Source organism: Onychostoma macrolepis, chromosome 12 (assembly GCF_012432095.1).
Source record: "Onychostoma macrolepis isolate SWU-2019 chromosome 12, ASM1243209v1, whole genome shotgun sequence".
In the NCBI taxonomy this organism is placed as follows: domain Eukaryota; kingdom Metazoa; phylum Chordata; class Actinopteri; order Cypriniformes; family Cyprinidae; genus Onychostoma; species Onychostoma macrolepis.
This window is the reverse complement of record NC_081166.1, coordinates 18,554,943-18,578,795: the sequence shown is the minus strand read 5'-3', so window position 1 is coordinate 18,578,795 and position 23,853 is coordinate 18,554,943. Positions and strand designations below refer to the sequence as shown.

Sequence of the window (23,853 nt, the reverse complement as noted above, 5' to 3'; positions counted from 1 at the left end):
CCTCTGCAACGCGCGCTGCAACAGTGAGCTCTCACTCAAAGGGGGAAGAACCGCACCACGGGCTTCCAGCCCCGAGCGAGAGCGCTAGATCTGGGGATTGCAGGTGGAGAGAGGGCGAACCCGTCTCCAACCCGTCCGCCAGATCTATGTGCGATCTCATTCACAGCGGCGGACCGGAACCACGAGATCATACGGCGGAGAGAAGCACGATCAGCCCCTTTTTCTTTTTTTTTTCTTTTTTTCGAGCTGACGGCGCGAACTCTGTTCCTATGCAGGACACTGCTATAATGACAACCTCGTTCAAAATAAGCTTGTGCAAACAATGCTCGTGCAAACAATGCTCGCGCAAACACTGCGATTTTACAAAGCTCATCGACACCCTTCACGTCTACCTCCTCGGAGAAAGACAGGCAGAGCGTCGAGCCCTCTCTCTGGGGGGGAAGAACCCGCTGGGCTTCCGAACCCAGAGAGCGGGCGCTGGATCTGATGGGAAGGAAGAAGATAAGGGCTCGCCCGTCTTCATTCCCTCCACCTGATCCATCTGCGATCCCCGCGAGCGCAGCCGCTGCTCCGCCTCGGCGAAAGCGGGCCGGTAACGCAAGGAACGCAGGTGAAAGCTCCCTCCTCAAAGAGAGCCCTCTGAGAGTAAGCATACGCAGCGACAAACTGACTGTTAGTGAAAAACACAGCCTGTAATGCGATCTGCTCTTGCCCAAGTGCTAGTTTCTCTGCACTTTAGACATTGTGGAGCTTATTTCAAGTGACAAACAACACTAAATAAGACTCACAACACAGATCGACAGACACACACAGAGTAGCGGTTGCTGAATGACAAAAGCTGACGCCGGTTCCACCGCACGTGCTTTTATGCCTCCTGGCCGTTACGTCACCCGCCCGTGACGTCTCGCCCATCCTTTGGACAGATTACATTTGTATCAGAGCGCGGTCACGCTGGAGGCGTTCCCCTAGCGTTCTTGGACGCAGCTCGAGTTCCTGAAGAGGAACTAACACTAGCTTTCTTTTTTCTATTATATTATTTTTTTTTTTTTTTTAACTTTGCTACGTCTAGGCTAACCGAGACTTGTCATAGCACTTGCATGTTGTTGCTCTTTTGTTGGTTTTGATTGCTTCTATTGTCCTCATTTGTAAGTTGCTTTGGATAAAAGCGTCTGCTAAATGACTAAATGTAAATGTAAGGAAACTCCTGAGAATACTGAAGCCCTATAAAACCCTGGCTGCAAAATAGAGGCAGGCACCTCTGCTCTATAAAACATCGCTAAACGCTATTCCCTCAGAATCTTTGGACTGAAGCAGAGTGTAGCAGAGCAAATAATCTGAGCCATGTAACATAGTTTATGCAGTGTCATATTATCTTTTGAGTTAAGTTCACTCAATATTGTGTCAGTAGCTGACGCTATATGGATCAAATCCTGTCTTATTAATACCGAGGGTCTAGATCAGCTACAAGTGAATCCATTGTGCTTAGCTGAAAGTGCTTCATGCAATAAAGACTGCATAAGCTCAGCGACACAAGAGCAAGCTGCACAAGCAATAAAATTATATTATATTGTATAATAATAATAATAATAATAATAATATAAACTATATAGTAATATATACATATATATAAACATTAATATTATCAGATTTTACAAATGTGTTAAAAATTATTTTGTTAAATAAGTTTAATTCATATCTTAAGTTTGGCATCACTATTTTATAACATTATTCATATTTTTCATTTTTCCTTCACCTAAATTCACTACATCAGATGTATGTGCCCTCCAGAAGCTTGCATTGACCCTCTAACACTTGCACTCTCTATTCTCTATTATTTATTGTATTTTCATTCTAACTACTTATTTTCTTTTTATTTAAGAAAAATTACTCTCTAACACTAGTGCTCTCTATACTTTTTCTATCATTTCGGCTTTCTTTTTATTTATTTAAAAAAAAAAAAAATGTGGAGGAAAAAAAAAAGAGTTTCCATAGAACTCATTCTGGCTTGGGTATACAGAGCATTCTTGGCTTATATGGATGGTATTCACCGCATGCATAATTGTTTGGCACGTTTATATTCTGATGATATTTTTTTCAAGCACATTTTACCAATTCCAATCTACATCAATCTTAATAGCTACTATTATTTTTGTATTTAATCATTTATAAGTGATAATATAATTGTCCATGATGGCTGGAAGTGAAAAATTTAGGGGTTTTAGTAGCTCATTCAGATTCTGGATTCTGGAAGATAAATTATTCAAACAGTGGTATTAGAGGATGTGGTGCTGGTCATTCAAGAGTCACTCTCAATTTATCTGTCTATAAAAAATCAGTCTTAATGTATTTCACAATATTTCAGCATGTTATTCTTATTAAGTGAGGGTAACTTTTTGGGATTTTTTACTCAAGCAAAGTCTCTGAGAACCTGACACCTTGTAATTCTGGACACTCCAGGAAGGTTGGAGTTCTGGAAAATGGTGGCGCTGGAGACTAAATGGTTCTTTATGATTTTATACCTAATTATTCACATTAATTCTTAATACTTTTGCAGTTAACATGTCTTTTCTTCTCCACCTGTTTTTTTTTTTTTTTTTCTGACCCTGCTGTCCCAGTGAGCATTTTGCTGTCCAATGGTCATGTCTTAACTTTGCAATTTCTGTACAGCATTAGTTTTGAATATTATATTTATTTATTTATATACAGGTGCATCTCAAAAAATTTGAATGTCATGAAAAAGTTATTTTTTGTAACTTATTTCAAAAAGTGAAACTTTCATATATTCTAGAACCTAGATTCATTACATGTAAAGTAAAATATTTAAAAAGTTTTTTTAAATTTTTTTTTATTTTGAAGATTAGATCTTACAGCTCATGAAAATCAAAAATCCAATATCTCAAAATATTAGAATATTTATATTTGAGTTTTATTAAATGACCATCCCGGGTATCTCGGGTATCTTGTTCTTTGAAACCACAATTATGGGGAAGACTGCTGACTTGGCAATGGTCCAGAAGACAATCATTAGGGCCTTTCGCACCGCAGGAACCTTTTCATAGTACCCAAACTAATTGTGGAACTACCCACTTTTTTGGCGTGTTCACACTGCGGGAACTAGGAACGGTTTTAGTTCTAGGAACTCCGTTTGGAGGAACTAAATTAGCTCCTAGTAGGATTAGTAGGATCTAAAACAGTTCTAGGAACTATCCGTGATGTAAGTATACGCTGATTGGCTAAACGCGTACAAAAACGCCCTCACCCACCATGATTTAAAACACCGTGTAAACATATACTGTGTAAACATTGTATCATATTGAGAGCATTTATAAACGGCATTTACCAGGAGACTTCGTCTACGGCGTTTTGTGCATCTATCAGCCTCAATGAAATGTAACACTGCAAATTGTCGTTGGAGATTCTTAGTTCTCCTTTCCATTCTTTCAATCGCTTGACATATACGTCAAAATTCCATGTCCATTATTGTGAAACCCGCAAGACACAACAAAAACACAGCTCCAATTACAGCATCCTCCATCCTCCTGTTGTTAACGTTGTTCTTCTTTGTTTACATTGTTGAATGCCGCGTACAAATGACGTCGCTATCGACTGGCTTACGTCACTTCTTAGTACCCACTGTCGGTGCGAATGCAACCCTTTAAATGGTACTGGGAAATAGTTTGTGCAATTCGTCCCAGTACTTTAGTACTGTACTTTTCTGGAACTAAGAGCAGTGCGAAAGGCCCTATTGACACCCTCCACAAAGAGGGTAAGTCACAGAAGGTCATTATTGAAAGGGGTGGCTGTTCACAGAGTGTTGTATTAAAGCATATTAAATGCAAAATTGACTGGAAGGAAGAAATTGGGTAGGAAAAGGTGCACAAGCAACAGGGATGACCGCAAGCTTGAGAATACTGTCAAGCAAAGCCGATTCAAATACTTGGTAGTGTTTCACAAGGAGTGGACTGAAGCTGGAGTCAGTGCATCAAGAGTCACCACGCTCAGATGTCTTCAGGAAAAGGGCTACCAAGCCACTTCTGAAACAGAAACAACGTCAGAAGCATCTTAACTGGGCTAAGGAGAAAAAAGAACTGGACTGTTGCTCAGTGGTCCAAAGTCTTCTTTTCAGATAAAAGTAAATTTAGCATTTCATTTGGAAATCAAGGTCTGGAGTCTGGAGGAAGACTGGAGAGGCACAGAATCCAAGCTGCTTGAAGTCCAGTGTGAAGTTTCCGAAGTCAGTGATGATTTGGGGTGCCGTGACGTCTGCAGGTGTTGATCCATTGTGTTTTATCAAGTCCAAAGTCAGTGCTGCCGTCTACCAGGAGATTTTGGAGCACTTTATGCTTCCATCTGCTGACAAGCTTTAAGGAGATGCTGATTTCCTTTTCCAAGTGGTTTGCTGACCATGATATTACTGTGCTTGATTGGCCAGCCAACATGCCTGACCTGAAACCCACATGGAATCTATGGGATATTGTCAAGAGGAAGATAAGTAACATCCGACCAAACAAACGAGCTGAAGGCTGATATCAAAGCAACCTGGGCTTCAATAATGCCTCAGCAGTGTCACAGGCTGATCGCCTCCATGCCACGTCGCATTGAAGCAGTACTTTGTGCAAAAGGAGCCCCAAACAAGTTTTGAGTGCATAATTTAAACCTACTTCAGAGATCTTGAACATTTCTGTTTTGTAATTTTTTTTTTTTTTGATTGATCTTTGAGAAAATATTTTTCTCAATATTTTCACAAACATTTTTTGAGATACTGAATTTTTAATTTTCTAACCTGTAAGTCAATGATTCAGAGGAGAACTGGGTGAAAGTGGTCAGATGAGACCAAAATCAAGCTCTTTGGCATCAACTCTACTCGCCGTGTTTGGAGGAGGAGGAATGCTGCCTATGACCCCCAAGAACACCATCCCCACTGTCAAACATGTACTGTAGGTGGAAACATTATGCTTTGGGGGTGGGGGACAGGACAACTGCACCGCATCAAAGGGACGATGGACGGGGCCATGTACCATCAGGGCCAGGGCATTGAAGCCAGCCAAGGCATTGAAAATGGGTCGTGGATGGGTATTCCAGCATGACAATGACCCAAAACACACGGCCAAGGCAACAAAGCAGTGGCTCAAGAAGAAGCACATTAAGGTCCTGGAGTGGCCTAGCCAGTCTCCAGACCTTAATCCCATAGAAAATCTGTGGAGGGAGCTGAAGGTTCGAGTTGCCAAATGTCAGCCTCGAAACCGTAATGACTTGGAGAGGATCTGCAAAGAGGAGTGGGACAAAATCCCTCCTGAGATGTGTGCAAACCTGGTGGCCAACTACAAGAAACTTCTGACCTCTGTGATTGCCAACAAGGGTTTTACCACCAATTACTAAGTCATGTTTTGCGAAGGGGTCAAATACTTATTTGACTCATTAAAATGCAAATCAATTTATAACTTTTTTGAAATGCGTTGTTCTGGATTTTTTGTTGTTGTTGTTGATATTCTGTCTCTCACTGTTCAAATAAACCTACCATTACATAACCTACCAAATTATAGACTGATCATTTCTTTGTCAGTGGGCAAACGTACAAAATCAGCAGGGGATCAAATAATTTTTTCCCCCACTGTGTATGTATGTATATATATATATATATATATATATATATGTATATATATGTATATGTAAGCAGTAAGGTACAAGAGGCTGAGAATAAATCACGGCTGAGGGCATTGTTAACCCCTTCAACCGTGATTTATTCATTTATTTATTCATTATGCTTTTATAAAACGGTTACCCACACAATAAAAAAATATTAAAACCAAACATGTATGTATTGATGTATTACTTTTTTGAAGCAAGTTCGTTAAATGCTCTCCTTCCGCTAAAAAAATGTTCCTGACAGCAACAGTAAACGGCAAGAGAATGTTCTGATGTAACATGCCTCATCTTATGGAGCTTAAATAAAAACAGACAATAGGAGCTCTTATCATCTGCTGTGTCATTTATTGTTTTAACACCATATATGATATTTTCTCACACACATACATCTGCTTATCTCTTAGCATGAGAAAACGTCTGTTTTCTGTCTTTTAGTTTAAAACAGACGGATTCAAGGCACAGCGAGTGTTTGCAAGCGTGATTACAGTGTAAACTGATGGACATATAGACATACAGAATCATACCTGAAACAGAAAACTAATAAATACAGTAATATTCCCTCCTCACTTCGGAAACTGTGGGCTTACACACAGACGAATATTAATCTCTTACATATATACATACTTTGTATAGTTTAGAAGAGATTAATATGGCATATATTAATATTGTGTGTATATATATATATATATATATATATATATATATAGGGTGGCCCTTATTGGGGTGTTAACCTCTCACCCCCTCATTTTTTTTTCTCCACTAGAACTTAATGTATGCAAAATACCATCCAGATAATTTGTCATTTAGGGTGTGCTCAAAGAATGTATATTTTTATCAACAGGTACTTCAAGAGCTGATTGGTGATATTAGCAAAGTTTTTGTTCACTGATAAAATGTTAAATGTTTCTAATGTCAGAGATGGGTGGCAGTTGTGGCCTAATGGTTAGGGAGTCAGACTTGTAACCTGAAGGTCATGGGTTCAAGTAGGTGGGGGTAGGGCTGGGCGATATGAGCAAAAATTCATATCTCGGTATTTTTTGGCTGATGTGCGGTATACGGTATATATCTCGATATTTTGTATTTGGATTAAACAAATAAAGTGAATGTAAGCATGAAGGCATATATTATGTGCAAAAAGGGTTAAAATGACATTACATTCTAACATTGCAATCTAAAAACAAAAATAATGCTTTTAAAGCAGAAGTTAAATTTATTAAACTAAAATTGAAAATAATAAAAAAGCACAAACTAATTGAGTAAAAAGGCTATTTTGATTACCCCATTACACTTTACAGTTAGTGCTATCATACAAATACACTTACTTGTCGGTTTCAAATTCTACATATGTCACATTTATTTTCCAATTACAAATATTTCAGCAAAATGTATATTTTAGTCAGAGTTATTGCTATTCCTATTTCATTGTGCTCCGTCTGTTTGGCGCGTGGTGGCGCTCGTTCTATAAATGGTCTGTGAAGTTTAGCGGATAATCGAAAAGCAAAAACTCACGCAATTCTGACTGCAAAATGGAAATATTTCCATGGCTTTCTAACATTTACAGATGGAGAATATACCTGTGAAATGTAAGTTATGCGTTAAGGAAAACAGCGGCACACGCAGCCTTTCTGTCAGAGCCGCTTTAAACTGAAACTATAAACTATAGGCTACTATACGATTTGTTTTAAAGCCCTTCATATAAAGCCTGATACATGTAGAACAAATTGTATTATGCACTTTCTCCGCAGCAGTTCAGTCTGTGTCCTCCCTAGATATTTTTTTTCAGATGCACTCGTATCAAACTACTTATATCAATATTAACGGTATTGCTTCATACCATATCGCTTATGAAGAATATATCGATATATCGTACGAACTCGATATACCGCCCAGCCCTAGGTGGGGGGAGTGAATAACCACTTCTTCCACCCTCAATACCACGACTTTGAGCAAGAACCCCAAACTGATCCAGTTGTGTTCACTACACACTGCTGTATGTGTGCACTTGGATGGGTTAAAATGGGTTAAATTTAACATTTTAAGACTAACAACACTGTTCTGTGTTCTCATTTTTAACATAATTCACAGTTTACTAATAGTTTTGTATAATTATTAATTACGTGCTGTTATTGTCATTAAGACTATATTAAGAATTTCAGCTTTGTTGAGCACACCCTAAACGTAGTTCAGTCTCAGCTAAATTTGGTTTGTTTCCATTTCTCATTAAGGAGAGTTGACTGGAAGGGTGAGAGCAGAAGATTTCAAAAGTCCAAAAATAATTGCACATTCTCTAACTACACTAATAATCTCTCTCATCTTTGTCTATAACAACAGACAACAAAAACCACAGGCCTTCGGCCCATGACTGCGCAGGATGTGCCAGTGGTTCAGGCTCTTCTGAGAGAACATCTAAAGGCTTTTCATCTCTCTCCTTCTCTGACCCTGGAGGATGTTGAGCACTGGCTTCTGCCTCGAGATGGTGTGATTGACACACATGTCGTAGAGGTCTGTATGATGAAATGGATCTTTAAACTGTTTTATTCAGACATCTAGCTGTCATGTCCTGTATTTATGTCACTTTTTATGCAGAGCATGGCCGGTACCATAACTGACATGGTGAGTTTCTACACTCTTCCCTCTACGGTTTTGAACCACCCTGTGCATAAAGGCCTGAAGGCAGCCTGTGTTCTATATTGCATCAGCAAGGCTACCCCACTGCTGCAGCTAATGGAGGACATCCTTATCATCTGTAAAGCAGTAAGTCAAAGGATATATCAATCTCATTCCGCTGACTGCATTGATTGTGTCTCATATGAAGACATTTACTGCCCATCTGTCACATCCAAACTACCCTGACCTGTAGATTCACGATGATTCCTTTAAATGTATTGTCTAATCACTCCTTGTACTCTCTGCTTTTCTGTTCAGGGAAGATTTGATGTGTTCTCTGCTCTGGATGTAATGGATAATAAAGCTTTTTTGGAACCCCTTAAGTTCAGAATGGGAGATGTACACAAGCAGTATTACCTTTACAATTGGAGATGCCCTGAGATAGCCTCAGACAAGGTGATCAAGCAGTCTGTGATAGTTTTTTCTTTTCTTTTTCTATTTATTATTATTATTGAAGAAAAGTGATCAATTTAATAAAAAAAAAAAACTAATGTTGTGTATTCCATATTTCAGTTGGGTGTTGTGCTGAAGTAAAGGCATTTTGTGCACAAATGGACAATGAAAATACATAAGCATGTGAGACTCATAGCACACATTTCTTACATATAAATATTAAATAAAACCTCATTTCTCATTATGAAATTTGTATGCATTTCTTTCTTTAACATTGATACTTGTCCATTACATTTTTATATGTTGCACAGATATTTTTGATAGGTTTAATGAACGGATTCTGGCAGCTTGAAGAAACAAGAGACAAACCAGATTTCAGTATTGTAGTTTTACTCAGTACTGCTCATTGAAACTAATTATCATATTATCTCTGCATCAGTGAGTTGAGATTCAAAAATATAATGAATGTATGGGTATACAGTCATGAATCTTTTTGAATTAAATATTTATATATATTAAAATTTAAAAATTGGGACTGCTGCTCGTGTTCCATCTAAAATATTAAATAAAACATATATTGTTATTAATATTATTCAATAATATAATATATAATATAATAATATTTAATAATAAATCAGACATTCTACATAACAAAAAGTTAACTTTTTTCATATTAACATGACATGGGATATTAACATGAGATGTTCTTGACAGTTGAAGACTATGGCCCACATTTTTCTTGTATTGTTGTGCTGGCTGACAAATAGACCGATTTATTTATTTATTTATTTGTTCATGCTGAGAGCTGACATTAGTTCACAGGCCAAACAACTGTTATACTGTATACCCACATGAACAGAGCTGAACGTGCAGTAGTGTTTTGTTCAGTATGAGTAAGGCAACACCAGGTGGCGCAATTTGTCACCCTACAAGAAAACATAGAAATCAAGACATAAAGCTATATACGAGTTATTTTAGATAAACTTTTGGCTTTCTTGAAGGAATTAATTCTGTCATTTTGCTAGAAACGTTTTTTATGTAGCAAAAATAATAGCATTAGAATTATAAACATAGCAACAGGAAAAAAAGGACTAGAAGAATTGGATGTGTTTTTTTTTTCTTTTCTTTACCGAATCGGTGTTTTTGAACAAATCTTTCAAGTGAACGAACCGATTCAAAAGATTCGAGTCATTGGGATGAATCAAAATGCGAACCACTACTGGCGTGGACAGGGGTGGGATTTCAACTTTTAAACACGACAGGCTAACGCGCTCGCGCAATTTGCTGCCTTTCAGTATCTTTCTACTGTGTGTTAGTTCGAGTTTTTATGTTACTACTCCAGGAGCAGTGTGAAGTTATATTTTAGTGTTTCACCACAAGGACATGCGGTGCTTTAATCCCGGCAGGGATCGCTGATTCAAGGACCTAAAGATTGCTGTACGATTTCAGATGGTTATGTATTTGGCTTTTATTTCTCACGTAATTTTTTATCTGTAAAATACTCCGGGCCTATCTATGCCGTTTTGTGATGGCTCGCTGTATTCATCTAATGGTGAGTGTCTCATCCAAAATGTGTTACATTTCTCATTGATGTGTTTACTGAAAGTTATTGCATATCCAGTTATGTTGTGTACTTGCAATTGTGTTATTCAGAACAGGCTTTTAATTGAACAATATTGTTAATTTAATGTTGTTTTAAAAACTTGTGTGTATGTGTGTGTGTGTGTGTGTGTGTGTGTGTGTGTGTGAGAGAGAGAGAGAGAAAACGAGAGAAAACAGTGAGCTAATGGGCGGAGTGTGTTGCTTAATGCAACTGAAAACCAAAGGTCTCTTTTGAAATATTCCCTAGTAATTTCTTTATGGCTGAAATGTGTGAGCCTTTGGCTTTTTTGTTTTGTTTTTTACATCTGATCTGTTTATCAGTTCTCATTGAGTTCAGAGTTCAGAAGCCTTAACAAACAATAATCCCCCAATTAATTGTTTGAGAAAGCGCTCAATTAAACACCTACAAAAACAAAAGCATTGCAAGTGAGGCAATCTAGAAATGATTTCAATTCTCCAACAGTGTTAAAGATGTGTGATGTAAGTTGTGTGGACCTGATTTATTGTGTTTGACATTAAATCATTTTTAAGCTTAGGTAAACAGTAAATAACATTTCAATTTGGCCATTTCAGTGGTGATATTTAATGTTTAATACTTTGAATCCATACATGAGTGTGTAACCTCCATTCTTAGATTGTTACCTTGTGGCCTTTACTTAGCTGAGCTTGATTGGCAGAAAAGTCTTTGGAATATTTAGTGTATGAGTAAAACAACAAAAATTTGAGTCCAGGCTTTATCCATCAGTGGTTGATTGGATCATGAAAAGTGCATGTTATATAAGCCAGAATGCAATTTACCTAGGCTACTGATTTACAATGTTCAATAGCATAACTGATATTTAAGTGTAGTATATAGCATCTAGACTCTAGAGCCTAATACAGGCTTTGTCTTCTCACAAAGCCAAATAGGCAAATACTTCCTGCCATTTGCTTTTGCATAAAGTCATAGAATTGACAGTGCTATTGTGTTAAAACGTGACACGACTCAACTGGATTGCAATAAGATGGCTAGATATAGCCTACTTAAAGGGATCATGACATGGCATTTTTATTAGGCATATTTTAATATTTTTCTCACGTTTCACTGATAATGTTAAAAAGTTTTGCACAAAAAAATAAATATGTGGAAAAATGATCAACCCTCATTCTGGCCTTCCGTTTGAAATTTTGATCTGATTTTAAGGAGCGGCTCCCTCAACAGAACAGCTCATCCATAAATGAAATTTTTTCCTTTAAATGTACTCGCCCTCGGGCCATCCAAGATGTAGATGAGTTTGTTCATCATAACAGATTTGGAGAAATTTAGCATTACATTTGCTTGCTCACCAGTGGATCCTCTGCAGGGAATGGGTGCTGACAGAATGGGAGTCTAAACAGCTGATAAAAACATCACAATCCACTAGTAATCCACACGGCTCTAGCTCATCAGTTAAAGGTGCACTAAGCAATATTTGAAAAACGCTTTTGACCACAGTGTCGGACAGAGTCCCAAAACACACTTGTAGCCAATCATCAGTAAGGGCATGTGTAGTAATGATAGAGAGAAGAGAGTGCTCAATCTGAGTGCACAGCAGTGTTGCCAGACATACGATAATTATCGTATTTGTATGATAATTTTGACCTATGTACAATGTATGATCAGTAATGAAAAAATCCCATAATGTACAATAATTTTAGAATTGTGTGACACTTCAAACGATGGTCGTTGTAATCATAGGGCTTCTTGTACTCATTGATTGTGCATACCTTAGAGTGCGTTAAAAATGCGGGAGGGTGCCCTGCTTTTAGCCAACAAGCACTATGTTGTAGTCCATGACGGAATCAAATCTGTTCCACGAAAGGACCCCCTCAACATCTGGCAACACACAGGCTTCCGATGACAGTGACTCAGAGGTGGAGTTTGGAGCTTTTGTTTGGATATGCTTGTGTGTCAAATTAGCTTGATTCCGTGATTGTCATTGCCATATTTGTGTACGTACGTGTGGGGCGGAGATAAGTTCTGTTGGGGTATGGGCGTGTTTGTTTCGGTGCTTTCAAATATCAACATCATTTGGCAAAATTGACTTAGTGCACTTTTAACGTTGTGTGAAGTGAAAAGCTGTGTGTTTGTTATAAACAAATTTATCATTTAAGGCACTTTCCGCTAACTGTAAACCATTGCTTTTGGCCAAAAAACTAGTTCATAATACATAGCACATCCTCCAGTGGAAAAAGTCGATCCCCGTTGTTCTGTCACATCAAAATTCACCAATGTTGTTTGTTGTACAGAACTGTTTTGCACTGTTTTTGCTTGTAAACGGTGCTTGATCTGTGCATATTTTTTGCTTAAGACATTTATTTCTCCAGAATTCTTTAAATCTGTTTTGATGAAGTAACAAACTCATCTACATTTTGAATGGCCTGAGGGTGAAGAAATATTCATGTTTGGGTGAACTATTCCAGTAAGACTTGTCAGTACATGGCTACTGTTATGATTGACCAACCTCATTGCATGAGAAAAAGTATCTATGCCCCCTCACTACTGCACATAAGTGTTTTGAAAACCATCATTTACAATCAAAGCACTATGAAATTGTTTATTTAGGGTTTGTTTTTGAAATGATGCTTGCATTTAGTATAGACAGGTTTCAGCTGTTAAAACCCTCTGGTTGTGTTCGGGTCAAATTGACCCGAAGAAGATTTTCTTTTTTCCGAAAATACTAGTTAACGTTATCACATTGGACTCAAACTTACTGACTTTGTTCACATAGGGTATAAGTACTTCTCATACATTTTTTTTTTAGAATTTTCGTTTTTTTTTTTTGTGGGTTTTATTTCACCTAGTAACACTTGTCGTGTTCCCGGTCAAAAATGACTGGACTCCAAACAACTGCTTATAAATCTGTAATTATGCTATATTATCACTAAATATTGGATTAATTATTTTTATCAACTTGTTTTCTTTCATTTAGGACTGGTTTTGTGTTTCTATTTGCATCTGATTAATCGCAAGCCTCATTTATCTGAGAGTAGGTACCTAATTTTTTGAGTGATTTTCTTTTTTTTTTTTTTATAAATAATTTTCGAAAAATTAAACAAAAAATTATAAAAATTTGCACTGTTTATCACACTAGTGTGCTTTAATGATTAATCAGGAAGTTTGATTTTAAAAGCTTTTATTTTGTACAAAATTAAAAAAAGTCACACTTGTAGTGTAGAGCCATGCATTTCGGCCCGGGCCCGACGGGCCCCGACTGTTTTACATCCCTAGGGCCGGGCTTCGGGCCAATTTTCAAGTCATAGTTCAGACGCGGGCCGGACCTCGGGCCTGTTTTAGGTTTCTCTTTATTTCTATATTTTAGATATCCATCAATTAGTGATGAAAAAACTAAATTGCCGCACTGGTGGAAACAACAGGAGACTGTCGTGCTGCGTCTGTCGAGAGCAGCTTGACGGTGTTTGTCCTGCAGCAGCAGCGAGCGCAAGTGACTTCAGCGCAGCTGAAGAGTTCTGCATTCAAATGCACGCAATAGGCTAAAGCTTGCCGCAAAGCCCCAGCAAGCATAATTACCATGAATGTGTCTGGGAGAAATAGTAAGGAGATATTTGAATTATTTAGCCTACTAATAAACTAGTGTTTTCTAAATCCGTGTCACAAGGATGAAGTTGCTGATCCTGACTCGCCATCTCCTCATTAGACGCGCCTTTAGAGAGAAATGCATCTTTATGGATTATGATTATAATAAAAGAGTTTTTGTTTTCGATTTTTTTATTTCGTTAAGTGGTAATTTAATGCTTTCTATAGATATATTTATCATGTCTGTGAGGCATGTATTCGCTCAGCTTTGGTTCATTTTTGTGAAGCACTCCTGTTCAAGACGAGACGGCAGAAAGTGCATCGTGTTTGTTTTCTTTGTTTTATAGAAACACAATGTTTTGTTGATATTGTGAGTGCACACACATAAAAGTAGACCCTTTACAGTTCCGAATGATGTATTACTCTTACTTTTATCAGAAAAAAATTACAGCGTAGGCTATTTTAAGTTGTTTCCACTGAAAAAAAAAATGCAAGTGTTTGAGCTGGTGCCTCCATGTCCTGCAGAGCCCGCTTTAGCTTCCACAAACTTGGATATAGGCTAGCGCACATTATTATTATAGCGCAAGGTTTAACGTTTAAACATTGTTATATGCTTGAACTGTTTTAGTATATAAATTTTATTTTATGCAAGTCGTGATGATTTGAGAAGGCTAAATTGATCAAACAGGCTATGATCAGCTCACTGTCTGCCGCTGGCCGTTACTTTAAAAAACAAAAACTTATATTTAACGAACAAAAATGCTCCAAATGTTTTTCTAAATTAACTTAATGAAAAAACAAAACGAAATATAATCATTTTGCCATTACATACAAAACTGAACTATTTTAATAGCCAAAACAGTAGTATAAGCTGTTTCGGGAGAAATGGGGAAAAAGACGGGCTCGGGTCGGACACGGGCAGGGCTAGGGCCTGAGTGTCTCAGGCCAGGGCCAGGCTAGGGCCTAAATTTGAGGCCCGTGCAGGGCTCTATTGTAGTGTTCCCGGTCAAAAATGACCGGACTCCAAACAATTGCTTATAAATCTGTAATTATGCTATATTATCACCAAATATTGGATTCATTCTTTTTGTCAACTTGTTTTCTTTCATTTAGGACTGGTTTTGTGTTTCTATTTGCATCTGATTAATCGTAAGCCTCATTTATCTGAGAGTAGGTACCTCATTTTCTGAGTGAAAAAAGCATTTTTTATGAATAATATTCACAATATAAGATAAAAAATTATGAAAATTTGCACTGTTTATCACACTAGTGTGCTTTAATGTTTAATCAGGAAGTTTGCTTTTAAATGTTTTTATTTTGTACAAAATTGCACAAAGTCACACTTGTCAAAAATGGCCGGCCATTGAAAGTGAATGGGGAAGAATGAAAGTAAGAGAAACAACTAGTATTCAGGAGCATGTTGTGCTTGCAAACATAAAGGCCTTGGACCGGTGCGTGTGTGGATGCATGTATACTCACGCTATCTCACACACACACACACACACACACACACACACACACACACACACACACACATCTATGCATACAAACTATTGTGAGTATTACACCTATTTCATCCTACCCTGAACTGCATGCAATATGCTTTTATGAATCTGATATTATAACTCTCTCTCTCTCACACACACACACACACACACACACACACACACACATGCTCAAACTGCCTTGTCTTTAGCCTGCACTGACTTCAAAATAATCTTTTTTTTCACCACATTCTAGACAAAACATTATGACAATAGGTTTTGAGGCTTTCGTGTTCTCACAGAGTAGACAAAAGTTAACAAATAAATGCTAGAGCATACAAATGCCTAGGAAGGGACAACTGAAGATGAATCTTACAGTGAAGATGCATTGCAAGATATATTGGAAGAGGAAAACATCACTGAACAAGCTGAAAACCTTGCAACAACTGAAGAGGAGCAATCTTCTGATTTTGAGGACCCAGCTGAAGTTGATGTAATGTTCTGGTCGAAGGATGGAAAAAAGATTATTTTGAAGTCAATGCAGGCCAAAGACAAGGCAGTTTGAGCATGTGTGTGTGTGTGTGTGTGTGTGAGAGAGAGAGAGAGAGAGAGAGTTATAATATCAGATTCATAAAAGCATATTGCATGGAGTTCAGGGTTGGATGAAATGGGTGTAATACTCACAATAGTTTGTATGCATAGATGTGTGTGTGCGTGTGTGTGTGTGATAGAGTGAGTATGGTCCAAGTCCTTTATGTTTGCAAGCACAACATGCTCTTGAATACTAGTTGTTTCTCTTTCATTCTTCCCCATTCACTTTCAATGGCCGGCCATTTTTGTGTGACTTTGTGCAATTTTGTACAAAATAAAAGCATTTAAAACCAAACATCCTGATTAATCATTAAAGCACACTAGTGTGAGAAACAGTGCAAATTTTCATAATTTTTTTTTCTCATATTGTGAAAATTATTCATAAAAAATACTTTTTTCACTCAAAAAATGAGGTGCCTACTTTCGGATAAATGAGGCCTACGATTAATCAGATGCAAATAGAAACACAAAACCAGTCCTAAATGAAAGAAAACAAGTTGACAAAAAGAATGAATCCAATATTTGGTGATAATATAGCATAATGACAGATTTATAAGCAATTGTTTGGAGTCCGGTCATTTTTGACCGGGAACAAAACAAATGTGACAGGAGTCCGAACACAACCAGAGGGTTAAGTAACTGAACTGGTGGGGTATATAATGCAAATATTTAAAACTATTTGTTAATGTCATGCCTAAAAGTTAGTCATATGAAAATTGGGTAAACGTACCTATTAAGCTCACGTACCCATTAAGCACACTACCATTTCTGAGCTCAGATTATAAAAGGAAAAAAATAATGTATTATCCTTCATGATGTGTTTGTTACTATACATCCCCCTGTAATTTCAAGTAAATCAGATCATTGCACACTGAGATATGAGTATCCATGTGTTCACACTGTCTGGCGGCCATTTTGAAAGCTGTCTGAAAACTTTCACTAAAAGAGGAGCCCCTTAAATGTGCATTTTTTTTTTTTTTAAGATGTTTAAGCCTTTATTTTGGGTAAGTTCCACTACTTACTGTAAAATTAAGATATTAATGTTTAAACTTTTGCGTATTATAAACTGGAACTTGGATGTGAGAAATAATTACAGTTAGATCCAAAAGATAGTTTTAGCAACATAGTGTAGATGCTACAGAACATAGTTAGCGGACTAGCTGTATAAGATTGTGTGCTACGCACATATTACTTAACAGGCATTACAGGCTTGTACTTTTAAATACATAATATTATAAATTGACAGTTTATTGCTGGTCTGTGGTTTTACACTGCTGTAATTTTTAAAGACTTCATATTATTGTAAGGTGAGCTTAAAGGGTACAGTACTCAATCACACAGTTTCAATGTGACATCAATAAGAAAAAGTAAAATTTCATAGATGTTGTTTATATTTTTTCTGTGTGACGTCACAGAATGCACAATATCCAAAAGTGATATTTTTGTAGAGTTTTGTGATAATATGGAGGGTGTTTTAAGCTATGAAATTTGCAGAATGTTTAAGTGCGGTAAAGGCCTGTTAAATCACAAAAGATCAGGGAAAATTTGATTTCTCATGTCATGACCCCTTTAATTGATCCCTGAGGGGAGATTTGAGTCCATCAATGAAAAACAGGAACGCTCAGGACTGCTCAGGCTTGATTTTCAAGTGATATAGTCCTGAAGAATGCTTGAAATAGACAAAAACATCTGAATGAACCAGATGAAAACCTGAGTCAGATTGTCATTCTGTTTGTCACTCGAGGGCAGCCAGAACCAATCAGGTCACACACAACTCCATGCCCAGACTAGACTAGTTGACAAAGCTAAAGCTTAGGACATGTAGCTCAGTAAGACAGAGAGGAAGAAACAAATTAGCGTACATGAAAACACAAGTATGCACCTGCATACCATGGTGAAGACCTGTTCCTGTAAATCATGGCCTTAAATGCCTGAGGGGAATAGCGCAGCGTACATGTTCCAACAGAGCATCTGAAAGTTCTTCTCTCGGGGCTTGATTATTTTGATCCATGTGAAAGCAGAGGTTGACAGAAGCTTCTTTGTTGCAAGCTGGTGAAATCTGTTGTGGTGCTGGTTAAATAGCCGTCCTTTGGGGAGCGGTCAGATGTCATCTGCTAGCGTGAAAGAAGCCCCAACCTCAAATACCCAGATAAGGCGGTCAATATACAGCAAGTGATGGCATGTGTATTGACATATTGAGTACTAATAATATATTTTTCATACATATTCTGACTTAAATACCCTTAAGAGGTCGTTGCGTTTTATGAAATCAGATGTGTGTGATTGGCTACACTGCTCAATGCTACAAAACACTTTGTAAATAGAAAGCTTTAATGCTTCTTAGAGCACAAACAAAAACACACTGTTTCGCCAGTATCCTACAGCTTTAGCTGAGGGTGCTCTTGCTTTCATTTGAACAGGGCCTGACCGAGCCTTGAGAGACTCAAGCTGGCAGTAAGGCAGGAAAAACCAAATCCAAGCGGAAGTTAGCAGCGGATAAACATAGACGTTAACAATTATCAGTCAGAGGGAACAGGCAGGACAGTGTCGGGACGAGCAGAATCAGAACAGGCAATAACCTTTAAACAAACTGAGCTAAATGAATAAACATGAAAAATACTCTCCTTGACTTGTTCACATAACAATTAGACCTTATGAATGAAAATCTTTGTGACTCACCTCATGCAAAAGTTGGTGTTGTTTAACATTTACTAAACGCTGTATGTAGATCTGAAGAGAAGAAAGTTGCAAACAGAGATCAGGCTCAAGCTAAAAAAATGGTACACAGTAATACTTTTAGATATCTTTTTTGTTATTTAATTATATATGTAATTATGTTTTTACTAACAAAACTAACAGTGACAGTAATGATAGTTAGGAAGTTCGCCACAGTGAAGTATTTACACATGCTCAAGCAGGGGGGTTGACGCTGTTTTGTATCAGGAGCTCTTGTGTATAGAGCCTGAGGTGAATTGTGGAGAGCCATTCTGCTAATACTTGATTAACACATTGACTGTTCATAATGGGATGTCAGTGGAGTGAATAGAAATGTGCAAAACTATGCATTTTCAAAATTATTCAACTAGGTCAGTTTTGAAAGTATGCAGTTTTTTTGCATATCCATAATGGAGTTTGGTTGAAATATAAAAGCCCTGTGTATGAGAGACATTTGGGACAGTTGACAGACTTGTTGAGGTGTATGAAGGTTTATCATTTATCATTTTTTTTTTTTTTTTAAGTCTTGCTGATTTAAACATTAGAGGATTCAAGCACAAGATGACAAGAAAAAGATCTCAACTTGGTACTCGTGCTCATTCTGATAAGCCTCCTCTCAGACAATGCACAAATACTGAATCGTATTCTTTTGTGTGTTATTGCACTTAAAAATACATAAAATTATGTCAAAATATTTGTCTGGCTTGGTGAGTATCTTTATAAACACAGTTGGGTATGTCTTAAGTGAACATAGTTGGACAAGAACTCTGATATATGTTGGTATATGAAATCCACGCATTAGGTCATAATGTTAGAGCAGCCTAATTGACTTGATGCTATCTGTTTCCTTAATGTTAATAAAACAACAAAATAAAAAAAGACTGAATAAATTTTGTAGCTTGAAAGATGAATCTATATTTAATTTATATAGTGGAGACTATGCAGTATCATTTTACATTTGGTTGTTTGATTTCTGTAGTATTTCTTACTTACTGTTAGACATTAATGAAAAATTAAAAGTACTGTTTATTTCTTTTGTATCTTTGTTCTACTGTATTTATTTGTACTACTGCATGTAATTTGTCTATTTGTTCTTATTTTATTACTGTCTGCTTACTTGTCTTTTAATAATGTTTGAACTTAATATTAGTTAATCTGGTAGTTTTTGCAGTGATAGAGTTGACAATTATGAAATTTGACTATCTAAAATGTTGGCGTTTTAACCAAAAATAATCTTATTTATAAAAATACAATGTTATATGGGTCAAACCAATGAAAACAATGCCGATTTCATTTATTCATTAATTTAGTTAGTTTTGTGACAGGGCAGGGTGAGTAAAAATCTAAACCACTGTACAAAAAATCCTACAGTAAAAAAGTCCTGTTACTACTAACTGTATCATTTTATAATGTTAAAGTACATCCTTATTCTTGATGTGACTTTGTGTCTTTATTCTCGTAAACAGTATATTATGAGATCTTACAACATAACTTCATTCTCAAAATCTACAAACCTATCATTGGAGTGCTATAGATCAATGCATAATAACATTACAAATTATGTTTTTAGTCAGACAACAGTTGTGCAGCATAGAAGGCTGAAATTTGAAATGATAATTCTCAGAGATGATTTATTGCTAAAGCACAACACACTGTCAGTATACTATAATCTTGTCTAAAAGACTAATATTAAGTAACTAGTTGTTAGATGACTAATTGGCCATATACTGCCCACCCCTAATGTCAAAGGCAGTTGCAGTTCTTGCTGAGCATTACCATACCCTGAGAGATTCAAATTTAGTGAACATCAGGGTCATGCTGATAAGACTGCAATTAGGAAATGCAGGATATGCTGTAATGTTTTTGTTGAAGTTTTCTGCAACACAAATACACTTCTCTATCTCAGTTTTTTTTTTTTCCACCATTAAAAAATAACGCAAAAAAGTGAGAAGTCACACAGGTTTCAATTATTTGTAGGTAAGAGAGTTTTAACTTGCAGCCCTGATGGTTTCTTTGCCAGTGTTTTCAGACACATCAGTGCTTTTCTTTTTGAGTGGTGCTGTGTTCAGTGTAATTCACACTTGTTTGGGCATATTTAAGGATAAGGATGTATTTGCAGAAGTTGCAACTGTGTTGCTGTGCAGTATGTGGAAAGACGTAGCATACCACCCACTAAATGCCTGAGCATGTTTACTTGTGCACAATTTCCATAGTACAATTACATAGTAGTCTACCATAGCTGCTATGCTTACTTATTGAATTCTCATTTCAGGAGTAGATCAGTTTTACATCTTACTCTGTCTAGGGATGTGAAACAGCGATCGAGTACTCGGACGTGACAGCGATGATCGATCATGAAAATGTTGATCCTGGAAAAAAAAAAAAACTGACTGGATAGAAGCACTTTGGGCGGCACCCTGAGCTCTGATTGTTTAGCTTGAAACAGCATGCAGTCCAAAATATAGACGTGAGAAGAGAGAGAAGCATGGCTTCAAAGTCACACAGTGATATCGGAGTTAGCTACATACATATCTGATTAATCTAATATAGGATGTGTTGGAATATTAACATTTATTAACATGCTGAATGCCCTGCATATTAGTGTTTAGTTTCATGCTCAAATGCAATACCCGATATTGACTGAGTTATTTGAGACAGTCATATTGCTTTTAGATGTTTCTTTTTTTTAAATACTGATCCTATAATAATGCAGCAGTGAATTTTTTTTTCCTCATATTTGTTTAACAGTAGGCATACTTCAATTAAAATTGTTTTCGTAGCTACTTTGTATGGCTTCGAAAACAAGCAGGTGATTTCAGAAATCACTTAATGTAGATGAAAATATAGCACAAATCTGCCGTAAACATTAATGACAAGCATTATATTGAGAACTTTATAGAATGTGAAATCTATAGTAAATCCTGTCCTTGCCCGTGTTTCAGCACGCTGTTGAAAGCTTATCACGGCGGGAGCTCTCTCTCGCTATAGCGCATGACTTAAAGTTAACTGGCATATGCATCCTTTTGTGCAGATACGATTTGTAATGTTACGTTTATGTTATGTATCTAAGTTATCTAATTAACATCATAGGAAGTGTCATAGCACGGATTTCAGTTTATTGGCATAAAGTCAGCTTCACCTCAGGCAGCTTTTCTTTTTAGATGCTTCTTTTTAATAACATCGCTGCATCATAATCATAATCTAACAATGTTCTGATCATGTGATCATGTTTTCGTGTCATTTTTATTTTTAACATTCATTTTCATAACAGTCTTCGGATATTTTCATTATCCCCATTGCAGCCATGCCATTAAACCCCCCCAGCCCACCCCTGCACATGCCCCGCCTCGCCCCCCGAGTACTCGATTAATTGTTTTTGAAAACTATCGATGATCGAAATAAGAAATCGCCAAAAATGCCCATCTCTAACCCTGTCCTGTCTTACAGATGGTCTTGGGATAGGCTACCCCATGATCGTGAAAAAACAAACAAAAAAAACATTACATTTCTTTCTTCACAGCAACTGTTTCTTTTTCATGGACAATTTCCTATTCTCTCTGTCCTTGGACTATTTCTTAAGAGTCTCCAGTTTTCAGGCTTTACTGAGTCAGCTGGGAAACTCAATAAAACGATTGAGCTGAAATGCCTGTACCCTACAGCCCTGTGTATTATTGGCTGAGAACTATATTAAAACTAGGCCTGTTATCTTTCTCCCTGCTCTTATAGGCTGTCACAATTCATTAGACATCTCTGTGTGCTTATCCACTAGAAAATAATCTGACAGGGATATGTTTGCAGTAGCTCAGAGAAATAAGCAGGGACACAGAGGCAGTATTCCCTAATGAGGTAAAAGCCACTTTGAGTTTGTACTTAATTATTTTTTCCCCCTCTTTTTCCCCTATGCCTGATTTATCAGGGATTGTAGCGAACAGGACAGTACCCTACATGGACAGGATGGTCAGCCAGTGTCTTCCTTTGTAGTATGTGATTGCAGCCTCTCTGGGTGGATGTTCATGTGGTTTATATTTAGTTTGAGAGGAAAATGTCTTGTTAAACCTCTTTTTAGGCAAGTGTAGGTTCACTGTTCAGTTTAAGACATTGTTTCTTTATATTCATGACTTTAACAGACTGGATTGGTGCCATTATGTATGACTTGTGTGAGGAAATCTGTCAGGTTAGCACTGTTTGCGCTGCATGAGTTGGTTCTTTCCCTATGAGTAAATCTAGCTTTGTGGAAAAACAATGGAGGAAAGGGAGGACTTTCTGTCATTCTGTCTGTGGGAGCTGTAGCAGATGGTGTTATCCAAAGCAACTACTAGGCTATAGCTATCAGTGTTTTATACATGCATTCATATATGTATGAATGTGTGTGTGTGTGTGTGTGTGTGTGTGTGTTTGTGTGTGTGAAGAAAATAATAAAATAAAATGATGATAATAATAATCAAAAGAAAATAGTTTTTATTCATGAAGAATTCATTAAGTTCATGTTTTGTAAAATACTTTTTGATTTCAAATAAAGGGATGGTGCATTATTGACAGATAGTATGTGCTGGTCACATATGACTCTCATTTAGCACACGCTTCCTAGTAGAGTGTTGGTCACAGCTAAGCACATGCAGTTGTCGGATAATGTTATTGGAAATACAGTTTGACGATACACACTGTGCCAGTCACCTGACCCACAGTGAACCCACACTTACTGCACAGCCACACTCTCACTGTTTAAAAGACATGTTTCACAGTTCACAGTTTTAACGTAAGTTTGCTTGAATTTATTTTCAAGATCTGGGGTAAAAAAATCTATTGTTCTTTCACTATGACTAAACCTCACGTAAAATAATATTCAAACTCACATTAGACACTTTTAACATTGAATAAAGCACATAATCATTACCTGACATTATCACTGTCATATTTTGTATGTTGTTCCTGCCACGACGTCGCACAAAATAAAAACCATTTCTAAAATAGAATTCCATGTCGCTTATTGTCACGTGTCACTGTCTTGTTGGGACACACGGTGTTAGAGTTTGATCCCCCCCCCAAAAAATCTAAGTATAAAAATATTAATGCTGACAGATCTAATAATTGAATCTGCAATTAGGGAAAGTGGAGAGAAGACATCCAGTCTGGAGATGAGCAGGAACAGTTTATTTGCATGGCAGACATGGAGATCCAGATTTTTTGTTTGTTCATTTG

At 37.0% G+C, this 23,853-nt stretch overlaps 2 protein-coding genes across 4 annotated transcripts in view; both read left to right on the top strand.

Moving 5' to 3' along the window:
• The window catches only part of nmt1b (N-myristoyltransferase 1b), a 49,700-nt gene extending 40,588 nt beyond the window's left edge, over positions 1 to 9,112 (top strand). The window contains exons 9-12 of one of the 2 annotated variants that reach the window (XM_058793473.1): positions 7,978 to 8,148; positions 8,233 to 8,400; positions 8,572 to 8,709; positions 8,827 to 9,102. In XM_058793473.1, the coding sequence (XP_058649456.1) occupies positions 7,978 to 8,148; positions 8,233 to 8,400; positions 8,572 to 8,709; positions 8,827 to 8,847 (498 nt within the window). In that variant the 3' untranslated portion in view covers positions 8,848 to 9,102. Of the gene's footprint in view, positions 1 to 7,977; positions 8,149 to 8,232; positions 8,401 to 8,571 lie in introns of both variants that reach the window. The other variant, XM_058793472.1, reaches the window with a different exon arrangement.
• A 349-nt stretch (positions 9,113 to 9,461) lies between these two features.
• The window catches only part of LOC131550944 (supervillin-like), an 87,493-nt gene continuing 73,101 nt past the window's right edge, over positions 9,462 to 23,853 (top strand). The window contains exon 1 of one of the 2 annotated variants that reach the window (XM_058793475.1): positions 9,462 to 10,258. The gene's annotated coding sequence lies outside the window, so the exon portion shown is untranslated. The remainder of the gene's footprint in view (positions 10,259 to 23,853) is intronic. The other variant, XM_058793474.1, reaches the window with a different exon arrangement.